General features: G+C 42.8%; 1 protein-coding gene across 2 annotated transcripts in view; it reads left to right on the top strand.

The window, feature by feature from the left end:
• Positions 1 to 8,474: 8,474 nt before the first annotated feature.
• The window catches only part of ABRAXAS1 (abraxas 1, BRCA1 A complex subunit), a 30,333-nt gene continuing 24,111 nt past the window's right edge, over positions 8,475 to 14,696 (top strand). The window contains exons 1-2 of one of the 2 annotated variants that reach the window (XM_002814937.5): positions 8,475 to 8,691; positions 11,405 to 11,495. In XM_002814937.5, the coding sequence (XP_002814983.1) occupies positions 8,605 to 8,691; positions 11,405 to 11,495 (178 nt within the window). In that variant the 5' untranslated portion in view covers positions 8,475 to 8,604. The remainder of the gene's footprint in view (positions 8,692 to 11,404; positions 11,496 to 14,696) is intronic. The other variant, XM_054553497.2, reaches the window with a different exon arrangement.

Genomic DNA, 14,696 nt, shown 5'->3' with positions numbered 1-14,696 from the left:
ACCTGTAATCCCAACATTTTGGGAGGCTAAAGTGGGAGGATTGCTGGAGCCCAGGAGTTGGAGATCAGCCTGGGAAACATGGCGAAATCCTATTGCTACAAAAATTAGCCTGGTGTGGTGTTGCATGCTTGTAGTCCCAACTACTCAGGAGGCTGAAGGGGCAGAAACACCTGAACCCAGGGAGGTTGAGGCTGCAGCGAGCCATAGTGGTGCCACTGCACCACAGCCTGGACAATAGAGAGAAACCTTGTTTCAAAACCAAAAAGACAAATTCTAAAATCCTATGCTGCAACAGCCAGCATGGTCTGACCCTTCTCACTAGCCAGCTTTTACCTCCTGCCTCTCTCCCTCCCTCCCACAGTCCAGGTTTTAGAATCTTCTAATTGCCTCAGGGTGTTCACACATGTTTGTTCCTTTAACTGGGAACACTCTTCCCCACTTCTTTTCCTTTTCCCAAGTATCCAGATCATTGAGAAGACTTTCTCTGATCCCAGCAATAGGGGAGTGGGTATCTCAGTTACCCTTGCTTCTAGTTTTCTATTTTTCCTACTACGTATTTATTGGAATCGTAATTATGTCATCATATGAGAGATGATGTATGTAATTTTCCTTTCCCCCACTGGATTATAAATTCCATTAGGGCAGGCACTATCTCTATTTTGTTATTCAATGTACCTCCAGCAACTAGCAGTGCCTGATGTAAAGCAGGCAGTCAATAGCTGTGAATTCATGAACATAAAGAAAGCGGAAAGCAAGATTTTTGCCCTTTAAGAGAGTAGAATCTTCCTGGGGAAAGAAAAAAAAATCCAGGAAACACTTAGCTGTGCCCAACTATGCCCAGCAGTTCAATAATTAAGAACCAAAATGCCAGGTACAGTGGCTCACAACTGTAATACCTAATCCCAACACTTTGGCAGGCCAAGGCGGGAGGATCACTTGAACCCAGGAGACTGAGGCTGTAGTGAGAAGCTGGGCAACAGAGCACAACCTAGTCTCAAAAAAAAAAAGACATGGCCAGGAAAGAAATCATAAATCCAGGGTAAGTTTTTTTAATACAGATTAAGGTGATGCCTTTTCCAATGATTAAGTCTCTAAAGATTTAGTCGTCCTTCTCTTCCTGATTCAGAGAGGGAGATACACTTACAAATAGAGATTTCCTTTATAGCTTTAAATTTCTCTTACAAAAGGGTAACTTTCAGAACTTCTCCTATGTCTGTCGTTTCTCAAAATAACCAGCTCAAAATAATCCTTATGACAAAGAGGCATATTTGGGATAGCACATTCTGGATTCTACAGTCCTATTTTGGGGTGGTGTGTCCTGAACCCCATTAATAAGTTTAAATTATAAAAATTAATAATAAAGGATAATATGTATTTTTAAAAGTGAAAATAGATTTTTACTTTTAAATGATTTTCACTCACTCCTGTAATCCCTGCACTTTGGGAGGCCAAGGCAGGAGGATTACCTGAGCTCAGGAGTTTGAGACCAGCCTGGCCAATATGGCGAAACCCCGTCTCTACTAAAAATACAAAAATTAGCTGGGAATGGTGGTCACCTGTAGTCTCTGCTACTTGGGGGCTGAGGCAGGAGAATCACTTGAACCCGGGAAGTAGAGGCTGGAGTGAGCCGAGATAGTGCCACTGCACTCCAGCCTGGGCAACAGAGTGAGAATCTCTCAAAAAAATAAATAAATATAATGTAATATAATATAATAATCAAAATATACACAAACACCTATATACATTAATACACATATGAATAGATAAAAACCTGAAAGAATATAAGCCAAACCATTCACTGTAATATCTTTGGATGGAAGGATTATGGGAACTTTCTCTTATTTCATTATATAAATATATAACATACCTTTTGTCTGTTTGTGACAGCACGTTGCCCTGTTGCCCAGGCTGAAGTGCAGTAGTGCCATCATAACTCACTGTAACATTGAATTCCTGGGCTCAAATAATCCTCCCGCCTCAGCCTCTCTAGTAGTTGGGATTACAGGTGTGAGCCACCTCACCCGGAGGCAGGTGCATTTTTTGTTTAACCCAAGCCAGTCACTTATTCATTATTTAAACTAGCGTAAATTATTCACTGAAGCTATAGAAATTAATTTTCTACCAGAAACAACCTTATACCTAGAGTTGTCCATACAAGCTCAGATCAAACTAATGCCTCTTGGAATTCTCTGTCAGAATGCCGTCTCAGGATCAGCTGAAATAACACTGCTGAAACTTTTACTTTGCTCTTGGAATTTATCTTAAGGAGGACTCTGTTGGAATTCAAATTAGCTTCTTAACCCTGTCTGCAATAATTCTTAAAGCATAAGTTAGCACTACTATTTCTGCAGTTACTTTATCTCCTTTGCCAGAGTTCTATTGTTTTTATATTTGTGGATGTGCAAGGGTATTTTTTTTAAAAAACCAATGATTCTTATCCAAGATACATCATTTAAGTCATTTTTACTAAATCACCATGGATTTTCAAAGTAGCCTATTTTAACACATTATAACAGATTAGGCCCTATTAACTATTTTTACATAATAATAATCTCTGAATCCCAATCGAAGGCCTTTTCCTTCAGAACTACTATCACAGTGTCCCCTGCAGGTCACCAGGTAGAGGTGCATCCGGAGGGGGCAAACTTCTTAACGGTGTTTGCGTAATTTTCCTTACACCTCTTTAACAGATGGAATGAAATAATAACAAGTTGGAATGTTATCACATCAATACATCTTCAAATTTCCCTGGAACCTCAGATAAATTTATTTCTGTGTCTATAATCTTAGAGTTACATCAAGTTTTATCAGAGATTTTTAAAACTCATTACTTTTTTAATACACAAAAATATTACAAAGAAAACAAAATGTGTTTATAATAGTATTTCCCAGATAACATAGCCTTAACAAATAATACTTATCTAGGTGCAGTGGCTCACTCCTGTAATCCCAGCCTTTTGGGAGACCGAGGCGGGAGGATTGCTTGAGCTCAAGAGTTCGAGACCAGCCTGGGCTACAGAGTGAGACCTCCCCATCTCAACAAACCATCAAAAAATTAGCCAGGGATGGTGGCGTGCACCTGTAATCCCAGCTACTCACGGGCTGAGGTGGGAGAATCGCTTGACCCTGGGAGGTGGAGGCTGCAGTAAGCCATGATACACAGCTGTACACCAGCCTGGGCAACAGGATTGAGACCCTGTCTCAAAAAAAAAAAAAATTAAAATAATACTTGTTCACCATTAGAAATAAATCATGTCTATAATTAAAAAATGAAATTCATCATATTATATTTTGAGTATGTTTGTATTTGAAGTTTTTTTAAATTGGCAGATATTTGAAAATGTAATCTTTATGGCTCTGAAAGCCCTTCATAGGTGATATGAAAAAGCAAGCACTCTGTTTCACTTTGGATGCTCTGAAAAGCAGACACAAAGACAGGAGTCCATGTGCAAGAGAGAGACCTATTGGGGAAATGTCTGTGAAAGATGAAGGGAAGACAGCAGGAGTAAGCAAGGAGAGGCTGCAGAAAACCATGTTAATCTGACACCTGGGAAAGGAGGAAGGGAAGGATAGGAGTCTCAGACTTCAGTGCAAGCTAACATAATCTTAGCCAGGCTGATGAAGAGTCCTTGAGCCAAAGTCCCATTACAGGAATCCTGCATCTTGTAAGAATGGGCCTGTGTTAATACCCCACCATGGTCACTGATACTGTGGCAGGGAAGATTAGAGGGCAGCAATGTTCACAGGAGCTGAAGGGGGAGGCTTTCAGCCAACCATGGCTCCCCCAGCAGGTTCAACCAGAGGGGAGCATGTCCATGGCCATCACATTCTCCATTCATTTTGAATAAATTGTATAATTAATAATATGCTATGAAGATAAGATATATTTCCCCTTATGATACTCATTTATTTGTAAGCATATTTGTTTAAAAGTTGATCTGTTGTGGGTGAAATGATTACTTAAAAATCATATTCTTATCCTTTTCATGCGAAAAAAATCAATATCTAAAAATTCAAATAGAAAAGTAAAAGATACAGTTTTTTCCTGAAATTATTTGAGGTTCCATTAACCCTCCTATTTAAAATAGAATACCAAAAATTTAACAGAGATGATTATCGGATCCCAATTTAAGCAAGCAAGCACATCCTTCTGAAGCAATCAATCCTATCACTAAAATGATTCTAATACAGCAGCTAAAATGTTTCTCTTATTTTCATAGTTATTCTTCTAATTTTTTTTTTAAGAGACAAGGTCTCATTCTGTGTCCCAGGCTGAGGTGGCACAATCAAAGCTCACTGCAGCGTCAAGCTCCTGGACTCAAGCAATCCTCCCGCCTCAGCCTCCCCAGTAGCTGGGACTACAGGTGTGCACTACCACACTTGACTGATTTTTTTTTTTTTTTTTTTTTTGAAACTGGGTCTGGCCCAGGCTGGAGTACAGTGGCATGATCTCAGCTCACTGCAACCTCTGCCTCCTGGGCTCAAGCGATCCTCCCACCTCAGCCTCCTAAGTTGCTGGGATTACAGGTGTGAGCCACCGTGCCTGGCCAACTAACTTTTTTAATTTTTTTTTTTTTTTTTTGAGACAGAGTCTCACTCTGTTGCCCAGGCTGGAGGGCAGTGGCACAATCTTGCCTCACTGCAACTTTGGCCTCCTGGGTTCAAGCAGCTCTGCCGCAGCTTCCCAAGTAGCTGGGATTACAGGCACATGCCACCATACCTCGCTAACTTTGTATTTTTAGTAGAGACAGGGTTTTACCATGTTGGCCAGGCTGGTCTCGAACTCCCGACCTCAGGTGATCCACCTGCCTTGGCCTCTCAAAGTGCTGGGATTACTGGCGTGAGTTGGGATTACAGGCACGAGCCACCGCACCTGGACTAATTTTTTGTTTGTTTGTTTATTTCTTTTTGTTTTAAGATGAAGTCTTGCTCTGTCACCCAGGCTAGAGTGCAGTGGCGTGATCTCAGCTCACTGCAACCTCCGCCTCCTGGGTTCAAGTGATTCTCCTGCCTCAGCCTCCCAAGTAGCTGGGATTACAGGTGCCCACCACCATGGTAGGCTAATTTTTGTATTTTTAGTAGAGACAGGGTTTCATCTTATCAGCAGGCTGGTCTCCAACTCCTGACCTCGTGATCCACCCGTCTTGGCCTCCCAAAGTGCTGGGATTACAGGCATGAGCCACCGCACCTGGCCTAATTTTTTAAAGTTTTTGAAGAGATAGAGTCTTGCTATGTTGCCCAGGCTGGTCTCAAACTCCTGACCTCAAGCCATACTCTCTGTTCAGACTCCCAAAACACTGGAATTACAAGCATGAGTGACTGTGCCCAATCTTTTGTTTGTTTGTTTTTGAGATAGATTCTCACTCTGTTGCCCAGGCTGGAGTGCAGTGGAAGGATCTCGGCTCACTGCAACCTCCACCTCCCGGGTTCAAGTGATTCTCCTGCCTCAGCCTTCCAAATAGCTGGGATTACAGGCGCATGCCACCAGGCCTGGCTAATTTTTGTATTTTTAGTAGAGATCGGGTTTTGTCATGTTGGTCAGGCTGGTCTCAAACTCCTATTTCAGGTGATCTGCCCACCTCAGCCTCCGAAAGTGCTGGGATTATAGGTATGAGCCACTGTTCCCAGCCAGGTATTTCTTTATAGCAGTGCAAGAAGGGATGAATATACTCTCCCATGAGTCATTCTTTAGCATACAAAAACCAGTAAATTCCTCAGGTTTTAGAAGCTCCCACAGCCAGGAACTCAAGACAAAGACTAAATATTTATTTTCTTTTTTACTATACTACAGACAAATCCTTGATCTTTGACCACTGATTCCTTATAGCAAAGAATCATAAGAGTTAAAAGATAGTTGCACATTTCTAAAACCCCATTCAATCACTAATAACCTGTCCAGTCCATCAGCCTATCATATGAAAATGCCAGACCAGGTGTGGTGGCTCACGCCTGTAATCCCAGCACTTTGGGAGGCTGAGGTGGGTGGATCACGAAGTCAGGAGATCAAGACCATCCTGGCTAACACGGTGAAACCCTGTCTCTACTAAAAATACAAAAAATTAGCCGGGCGTGGTGGTGGATGCCTGTAGTCCCAGCTACTCAGGAGGCTGCGGCAGGAGAATGGCGTGAACCCAGGATGTGGAGCTTGCAGTGAGCCAAGATCATGCCACTGCACTCCAGCCTGGGAGACAAAGCAAGACTCCGTCTCAAAAAAAAAAAAAAAAAAAAAAAGAAAAGAAAAAGAAAATGCCTCCCAGGGTGTGGCCACTCAGGCTTCCATTTGATCTTTTCAGGTTTCAAAAGCAGAGTTCTTAGCAATATATATCTTCATTATTTCAGGCGTCTGATATAATTAAGATAAGAGACAATATCATCCCTTGCTTTGAGTTTCTTTGGAGGTCTTAATGAATATTGGATTTCCCTCATTATATAACCCATTTATTTATTCCTTTACTCTCATCTACTATTTCTCCTTATCTCCACTCATACCCAAGCTTTTTTGGCTTCGGAAGGAGTATTTGGTTCAGCTACTGTGCTGCTCTGGGTTGCAGGCAGTAAAACTAGTGATGTGGTTCAGGACACACTACTCCAAAATATAGCAACTGAGCATTTGAGAAAATAGCAGAGCAAAGAGGTCATTTTCACCTTCCCCTCACTCCTTTTGCCCTGAAGCAGGCCATAAACCATAGAAAGAATACTCTGGCCATCTCCCCTTAAGGCAGGCCATAAAACCTAGTGTCCTTCCCTGAAGTAGGTCATAAGACTGTCATTTGAGAGGTACCCTCCCCTTAGATAGAGAAAAGGAACATCCTTACCTCTGAAGACACCAGGACACAGAGAAGAACCTGAACAAACAGCCCATTCTAAGTTCCCCCGGTTTGTTACCATTACATCATACTCCCTTTGTGTAATTATACTCCTGCACGACCGTCCACTCTTTATCAACCCTACGACAATTGTCTTCCACCCCTTCATCGAAATTTCATTATCTACTGACTGTGGGAAGAAGACTGAAAGTCAAACACAAATCTAGAGCCCAGAGGAACTTTGTACGAAGTTATTGACTTCTGTTTGGGCTCATCCAACTTCCACAAAGAATTCTGTGCAAACAATCCCTCAAGCTCATCCAAAGAATCAATTGTGATCCTCAAAATTACTTACATTCCTCCATCTCCCTCTCCCTTATGAAAAAGTGTACATAAGCATCTGAACCTCACTGGATTATTGGGTAATCACTCTACTGTGATTTTCTCCAGGGCACATTAATAAATTTCTATGCCAGCCGGGAGCGCCTGTAATCCCAGCATTTTGGGAGGCCGAAGGGGGCAGATCACCCGAGGTCAGGAGTTCAAGACCAGCCTGGCCAACATGGTGAAACCTTGTCTCTAATAAAAATACAAAAAAAATAATAATAATACGCCGGGCTTGGTGGCACGTGCCTGTAATCCCAGCTACTCAGGAGGCTGAGGCAGAAGAATCGCTTGAACCCAGGAGATGGAGGCTGCAGTGAACTGAGATGGTGCCACTGCACTCCGGCCTGGGTGACCGAGCTAGACTCAGTCTCAAAAAAATAAAAAATAAAATACATTCGTATGCCTTTTTCTTCTGTTCATCTTTTCTTTTGTTAGTTCACTCCAGTGAACCTTCAGAGGGCAGAGCTTTCCCTTCACCTCTACAAAATGAAGGCAAGAAACTTAATTCTAGGGAATAAATATATAATCATTAATTATATACATATGTATTGTGTGTTACGCAGCCACAGACAACTGCTTAACAACAAAACCCACAAATGTGCCACACTAATTCAGTAGTCTGCTATTATGCTTACTTTCAGCCATTTAAGAAACATAGCTTTACGGGTGTGTGTGTGTGTGTGTGTGTCTGTGTAAAATATATTTGCCAAGCCCTGGTCCACTCACCTTACCATTTACATTAAATGAACCAGCACACTATGATTATGCCCATCATTAAACTGTCAGAACATTAAATATCCGCGTATTGTTTAAATTAGGCTGAAGTTTTCTAAAAGCAAGGGAACACACACACGCACACACCAAACACACACACACAGAACATGGCTAGAGAGTTCTAGCAGAGACAATCCCCAAATGCTTATTAGTATTCTGTAAGTTTCAGTGAGTGAAGGGCGCTAAAATGCAGTTTGGAAACCAAAACCGTGGCATATCCATTGTGGCATCGTAATGTTGCTACTCAACTCTTTTGTTCTTGTAATCATTGCTTGTCTTAAAATGACCCTGTCAACCGTGTTCATTTTGATAGCTTTGCATCTTTGTGACAGGTCGCTCAGCAGCCGCAGGCCACCAAAAGGCAATTCGCGGCCCTCTGCAGTGGTACCGACACGCAGCTGCCTTCCGGGAGAGGACGGCAGCAGAAGTGAAGGAGGAGCCGAGGGCGCGGCTGGGGACCCGCCCGCGCCCGCCCCCGCCCTCAGCCCCCTCGCCCCGCCCTTCCGCGGAGCGCGCAGCAGCCCGTGCGCCGGCGCAAGCCCCGCCTCCTCGCTGGGCCCCGCCTCGCTGCCACCACAGGATCCTGGCTCCGCGCGCCCCGCCCTCGTCTTCTTGTGTAGCCTGAGGCGGCGGTAGCATGGAGGGGGAGAGTACGTCGGCGGTGCTCTCGGGCTTTGTGCTCGGCGCACTCGCCTTCCAGCACCTCAACACGGACTCGGACACGGTGAGCCGAGGGACGGGGCGGGGTCCGGCATCGTCTGGGAAGAGCCCTGCGCGCGGCCTGCCTCCCCGCTGTTGCCCCGGTCCCCGCCCGCTCCCCCGACGCCGCCGCGCCTCCTCCCTGCGGTCGCGGCTCTGCTTTCTCTCCCCCTCAGCGGTCCCTGAGGTGCCTCGTGCCCACGAAGTCTTCTCCAGCATTAGCCCTCCCTCTGCTATCCTCCGTTATTTCCCTTTTCCGACCCAAGTGTCCCCCACGCTCCCATCTTTCCTCGGCGCCCCTTTCGCTGTGGAAACTTGGGCGTGAAAAGATGGAAAGTTCATGGAGCGTCTTTCCGTTGCTCTGCGGAGCCTGCGGTAAACTTTCCGTTTCTCGCGACGCCCGACAGGCGTTTGCAAAGCCAGCCGGACTTTTTCATGCAGAGCAGCGCCTGTGCGTGTTTGTTGAGATGGTAGGATGGTAAGGGAATAAAAATAGATGTTGCGTCCAGTGGGAAATCTTAGTGGATGGAACAGCTTAATCTGGTATATCAGATATCTTTTTATTTGCGTTATTAAATTTGTTTAAACAGTTTTTAAAAGTACGTTGCCTGTTTTCTAAAAGTTCTATGAAATTAAAGAAACGCTGTAAAACGTTGAGCTCGGAAGTAGTTAATGTCCTATAGTACTTTCAGTAACTTGCAGAAAGAAAGTCTAAGCATCTAAAATACACCTCCCTGCTGTGTGATATAGTTCGGAGAATACCCTGCTGAACAATGCCTAGTAATTTCTGCTAAGTTCATTTTAAGATATAACGTCTGTTTTACTCAAAATTGCCTTAATATAGGTAGGGCGCAGTGGCTCACGCCTGTAATTCCAGCACTTTGGGAAGCCGAGGTGGGTGAATCACCTGAGCCCATGAGTTCGAGACCATCGGGGACAACCTAGTGAGACCCGGTCTCTACAAAATCTAAACATTACAAAATTGCTCTTTAGCACAATCCTAATAAAGTTTGGAATTGGTATGTTTTATGTATACAATTTCAGATAACCTTACAAAGTAATACCTAATAAAGAACAAATATATGACCATTTAAAATATATGTGTAGCTGTGGAAATTATTTTGGAATGCCTGTAGTGTAGATAGAGTGAGACCGTAAGTCCTCGGTAGCTTAAACGATTAGCCCTTGTGAAGTACCTGAGTGCTAGGGAGGCACCTGTTTCTCAGATCTTTTTCCTGGAGTCTTTAAAGGGTGGGTTTTTCTGGCTAGTTGCACTTGCATTGCCCCTGCTTCCCTTCCCTGAGTTCGTCTTTTGAGTATCAAAATCAAGAACACTAGATTCTGGATATATCCCCCCGCGTGATTCCAGTAAAGACTCACATTATGGAACTAATCCTTTTTTACTTTTAGGGGAAAAAAGCATTATTAATTATAAAGAATATAAAATATTTCTGTAATCCCAGCACTTTGGGAGGCGGAGGCAGGAGGATCATTTGAGCCCAGGAGTTGAAGACCAGCCTGGGTAACATAAGGAGACCTCATGTCTACAAAAAAATTTTAAACATTAGCCCGGCGTGGTGGCACGTGCCTGTAGACCCAGCTACTTGGAAGGCTGAGGCAGGAGGATTGCTTGAGCCCAGGAAGTCAAAGCTGCAGTGAGTAGTGATTGCACCACTGCACTCCAGCCTGAGTGATGACAGAGCTAGACCTCTTCTCAAAAAAAAAAGAAAGATATAAAATCTTCATTGTCAAGCACATTGGGTCTTTAAGTGTGCCTAGAGAAATTGAATTCTCCAAAACTCAGATAAATTACCACTGGGGTGGCAGAATACAAGTAGTTTTAAAAGAATCGGGCTCACAGCACTCCTTTTAGAAAGCAGACTCTGAAATTGAATTTTAATCTTTCATATTGTGCATGAGTTTTAATCAGAAAACACTAATCATGTCATTTCGTACCTTAGAAGCTTTCTGTAACTCCCAGAAGCACATGTGGTTAAATCCAGAGTAGTCATTCGGGGTGTCCCATTATTGGCTCGTTCTAATTTATCTTTGATTTCCTTCTGCTCCAAGGCAAAGTGCTCTGCTCATTCCTCAGTGTGTGCTCATTTCTGGCTTTAAGTCTTATATACTTCTAAGTGTGCCAAGTGCTCCATGCTGTGCCTACACAAATATTGCCCATCGCTTTAGTCTAATCTGTACTTGCCTCCCCAGGGCCTACTCTAATTATTTCAGGCTAGGCTAATCTCTTTCCCTTCCTCTCCTCTTTATTTCTACTTTTTTCTTTTGAGGCAGAGTCTCACTCCGTCGCCTGGGCTGGAGTGCAGTGGCGTGATCATAGCTCACTGCAGCCTCAACCTCCTGGGTTCAGGTCATCCCAAGTAGCTGGGACTACAGGCATGTGCCACCATGCCTAACTAATTTTTCTTGTATTTTTTTGTACAGACGGAGTTTTACCCTGTTGCTCAGGCTAGTCTTGAACTCCTGGGCTCAAACTATCTGCCCACCTTGGCCTCCCAGTGCTAGGATTACAGGCGTGAGCCACCTTGCCTAGCCTCTTCTCATTTTTATTTAACTCTTCATCTTTCCCAAGTAAACTAGAAGCATCTCAGATCTTTCATATGTGCCCCCGACTGGTAGCACATACTTGTATACATAGTAAAATACTCAGAAAATACTGTTAGTTAAGTGAACAGTAATTCTATCAGTGTATTCTATATATTGCCTCTTTATCTTCATAGGAAGGTTTTCTTCTTGGGGAAGTAAAAGGTGAAGCCAAGAACAGCATTACTGATTCTCAAATGGATGATGTTGAAGTTGTTTATACAATTGGTGAGTTATTTATTTCTCCTATATGTGAATCATCTGTGTCTCCTATATTTGATAGTTTATGCTGAAAGGGGTCAGCATAAGTTATTGTTTTTTAAATTAGGAAATACAGAGGCTGGGCAAGGTGGCTCACACCTGTAATCCCAGCACTTTGGGAGGCCGAGGTGGATTACCTGAGGTCGGGAGTTCGAGACCAGCCTGGCCAACATGGTGAAACCCGTCTCTACTAAAAATACAAAAATTAGCCAGGTGTAGTGGTGCATGCCTGTAATGTAATCCCAGTTACTTGGGAGGCTGAGGCACAAGAATTTCTTGAACCTGAGAGGTGGAAGTTGCAGTGAGCCGAGACTGTGCCACTGCACTATAGCCTGGGCAACAAAGCGAGACTCTGTCTCAAAAAAAGAAAATAAATATATATTAATTTTAAAATAATTTAAAAGGATATGTTGCACTCATTTTGCAGTTAAAATTATGGCCATGGACTGGTCTAAAGTAAGAAATAGTATGAGAGTTAGGAAGCAGGTAAGTTTACTGCCAGGGAAACAAGGATGAAACACTTGCTGTTTAGTAGGAAGATGGCCCAGCAATAGGAAGACCAAGGAAAAAGATAAAATGTTAAATGCTGCAGAAAAGTTGGAAGATGAGAACTGAGAAAATGCAGTAATTGGATTATTAGATGACTGAAAATCCTCAGTAATTTCTGGAGCATAATGGGGAAGAGACCAGGCTGTAAACGGTTTGAGGAGTGGGTGCTAAAGCAGTTATAACTGGTGGCAGCTTCTCTTTTAGGGAAAAGCAGGAGAGAACCTTTAAAATGTATAGGGAAAAAAATGTTTAAAAGAAATAAAATGCATAGGGAGTTTTCTGATTGTCTAATATAGTTTTTCTATATATATGTGTATATATTTTTAAACAAAATTGGTAGTGTACTTTATAAAAGGTTTGGCATCACATTGTGTCATGATCACTTTCCAATGTTGCATAATCCTCTACAATATCATTTTTCTTTTCTTTTCTTTTCTTTTTTTTTTTTTTTTTTTTTTTTTTTGAGGCAGAGTCTCACTCTGTTGCCCCGGCTGGAGTGCAGTGGCGTGATCTTGGCTCACTGCAACCTCCGCCTCCTGGGTTCAAGCGATTCTCCTGCCTCAGCCTCCCAAGTAGCTGGGATTACAGACGTGCGCCACCACGCCCGGCTAATTTTTTGTATTTTTATTAGAGATGGGGTTTCATTATGTTGGCGAGGCTAGTCTTGAACTCATGACTTCGAGTGATCCACTCACCTCAGTCTCCCAAAGTGCTGGGATTACAGGCGTAAGCCACCATGCCTGGCCTACAATACCATTTTTCATAACTGCATTGTGTTCTACCCTGTGGCCTTATTGTGATTTAAACAGTCCTTTAAATATGTTATAATCAGCTGTTTCTAGTTTTTCATTATCATAAAGTATACTACAGTGAATATCCTTGTATATCAATATTTGGCGTTATCTATTATAGATTCCTAGATATGGTATTACTGTGTCACAGGGTATGAACACTTGTAAGGTTTTTGATCTGCATTAGCAGATTGCTTTCCAGAAAGATTATATCAGTTTGTACTCATACTGTATGTTATTTTTGTTTGCTACTTTAGAAGTTTAAAAATAGAAATATATAAAGTAGGAAATAAAAAATTTAAACTCTTATTAGTTTCCTTAGTGGCAACTACTGTTTCATGGATTTTTACTAGCTTGCAATATTCATAAAACACACAAATGTAAATGTGTGTGTATATATATACACATACATATGTATATATATATATTTTGTTTTTGTTTTGAGATGGAGTCTCATTCTGTTGCCCAGACTGGAGTGAAGTGGCATGATCTCGGCTCACTGCAACCTCTGCTTCTCGAGGTCAAGCGATTCTCCTGCCTCGGCCTCCGGAGTAGCTGGGATTACAGGCACACGCAACCATGCCCAAGTAATTTTTTTGTATTTTTAGTAGAGATGGAGTTTCACCATGTGGGCCAGGCTGGTCTCGAACTCCTGACCTCAAGTGATCCTCTCACCTCAGCCTCCCAAAGTGCTGGGATTGCAGGCGTGAGCCACCATGCCCGGCCAAATGTGTATACTTTTTATTTACACAAATGGGATCTTACTATATGTGCCTAATATCTCCCAAGATATCACAAGTACAGAATAGTATCTGTGTGTATAATGTATAATTCATCACTCTGTTTTTATTTTTGAGATGAGGTCTTGCTCTGTCAGCCAGGCTGGAGTGTAGTGGCACAAATACTGGTCACTGCAGCCTCGACCTCCTGGGCTTAAGCAATCCTCCTGCCTCAGCCTCCTGTATTGCTGGGACCATAGGAATGCACCACCATGCCTAGATAATTTTTTATTGTTTGTAGAGACAGGTTCTCACTTTGTTGCCCAGGCTGGTCTCAAACTCCTAGGCTCAAGCAATCCTCCTGTCATTACAAAGTGTTGGGATTACAGGGGTGAGCCACCATACTCGGCCCATCATTCTTTCTGCTGGCTGCATATATCCTGTTGTATAGACGTACCATAATTTTTTTAACCATCTAAGAATGATTTTTCTGTTTTTTTGTTAACATAAACAGTATTACCATGAACATTTAGTATTGTACATTTGTTTGTGCCTTTGAGTGTATATTTGAAAGTCACATTCCTGGAGGTAGACTAGCTGATTGCCTTTTGGAAAACTTATGCTTATGCCATTTTAGACTTCTCCACAGTATATAAAAGTGCCTAGGTCCCCATACTCTTTTTCTTTTTTTTTTTTTTTTTTTTGAAACAGAGTCTCACTCTGTCGCCCAGGCTCTAGTGCAGTGGTGGGATTCCGGCTCACTGCAACCTCTGCTTCCCGGGTTCAAGTGATTATCCCTGTCTCAGCCTCCCGAGTAGCAGGGATTACAGGCGACTGCCACCACACCCAGCTAATATTTGTATTTTTAGTAGAGGCGGGGCTTCACCATGTTGGCCAAGCTGGTCTCGAACACCTGACCTCAGGTGATCTGCCCGCCCCGGCCTCCCAAAGTGCTGGGATTACAGGCGTGAGCCACCATGCCCAGCCCCCATGCTCTTGCCAACACTAGGTATTATCAAATATTTTAATCTTTGCCAATTTGATAAGTGAAAAAAATAGCATTTTAATTTGCATTTCTTAATTACAAAAGAGGTTTTTTTTTTTGATAC

The sequence above is a fragment of the Pongo abelii genome, chromosome 3 (genome assembly GCF_028885655.2).
Source record: "Pongo abelii isolate AG06213 chromosome 3, NHGRI_mPonAbe1-v2.0_pri, whole genome shotgun sequence".
Taxonomy (NCBI): Eukaryota; Metazoa; Chordata; class Mammalia; order Primates; family Hominidae; genus Pongo; species Pongo abelii.
This window is presented reverse-complemented; position numbering and strand designations above follow the sequence as displayed.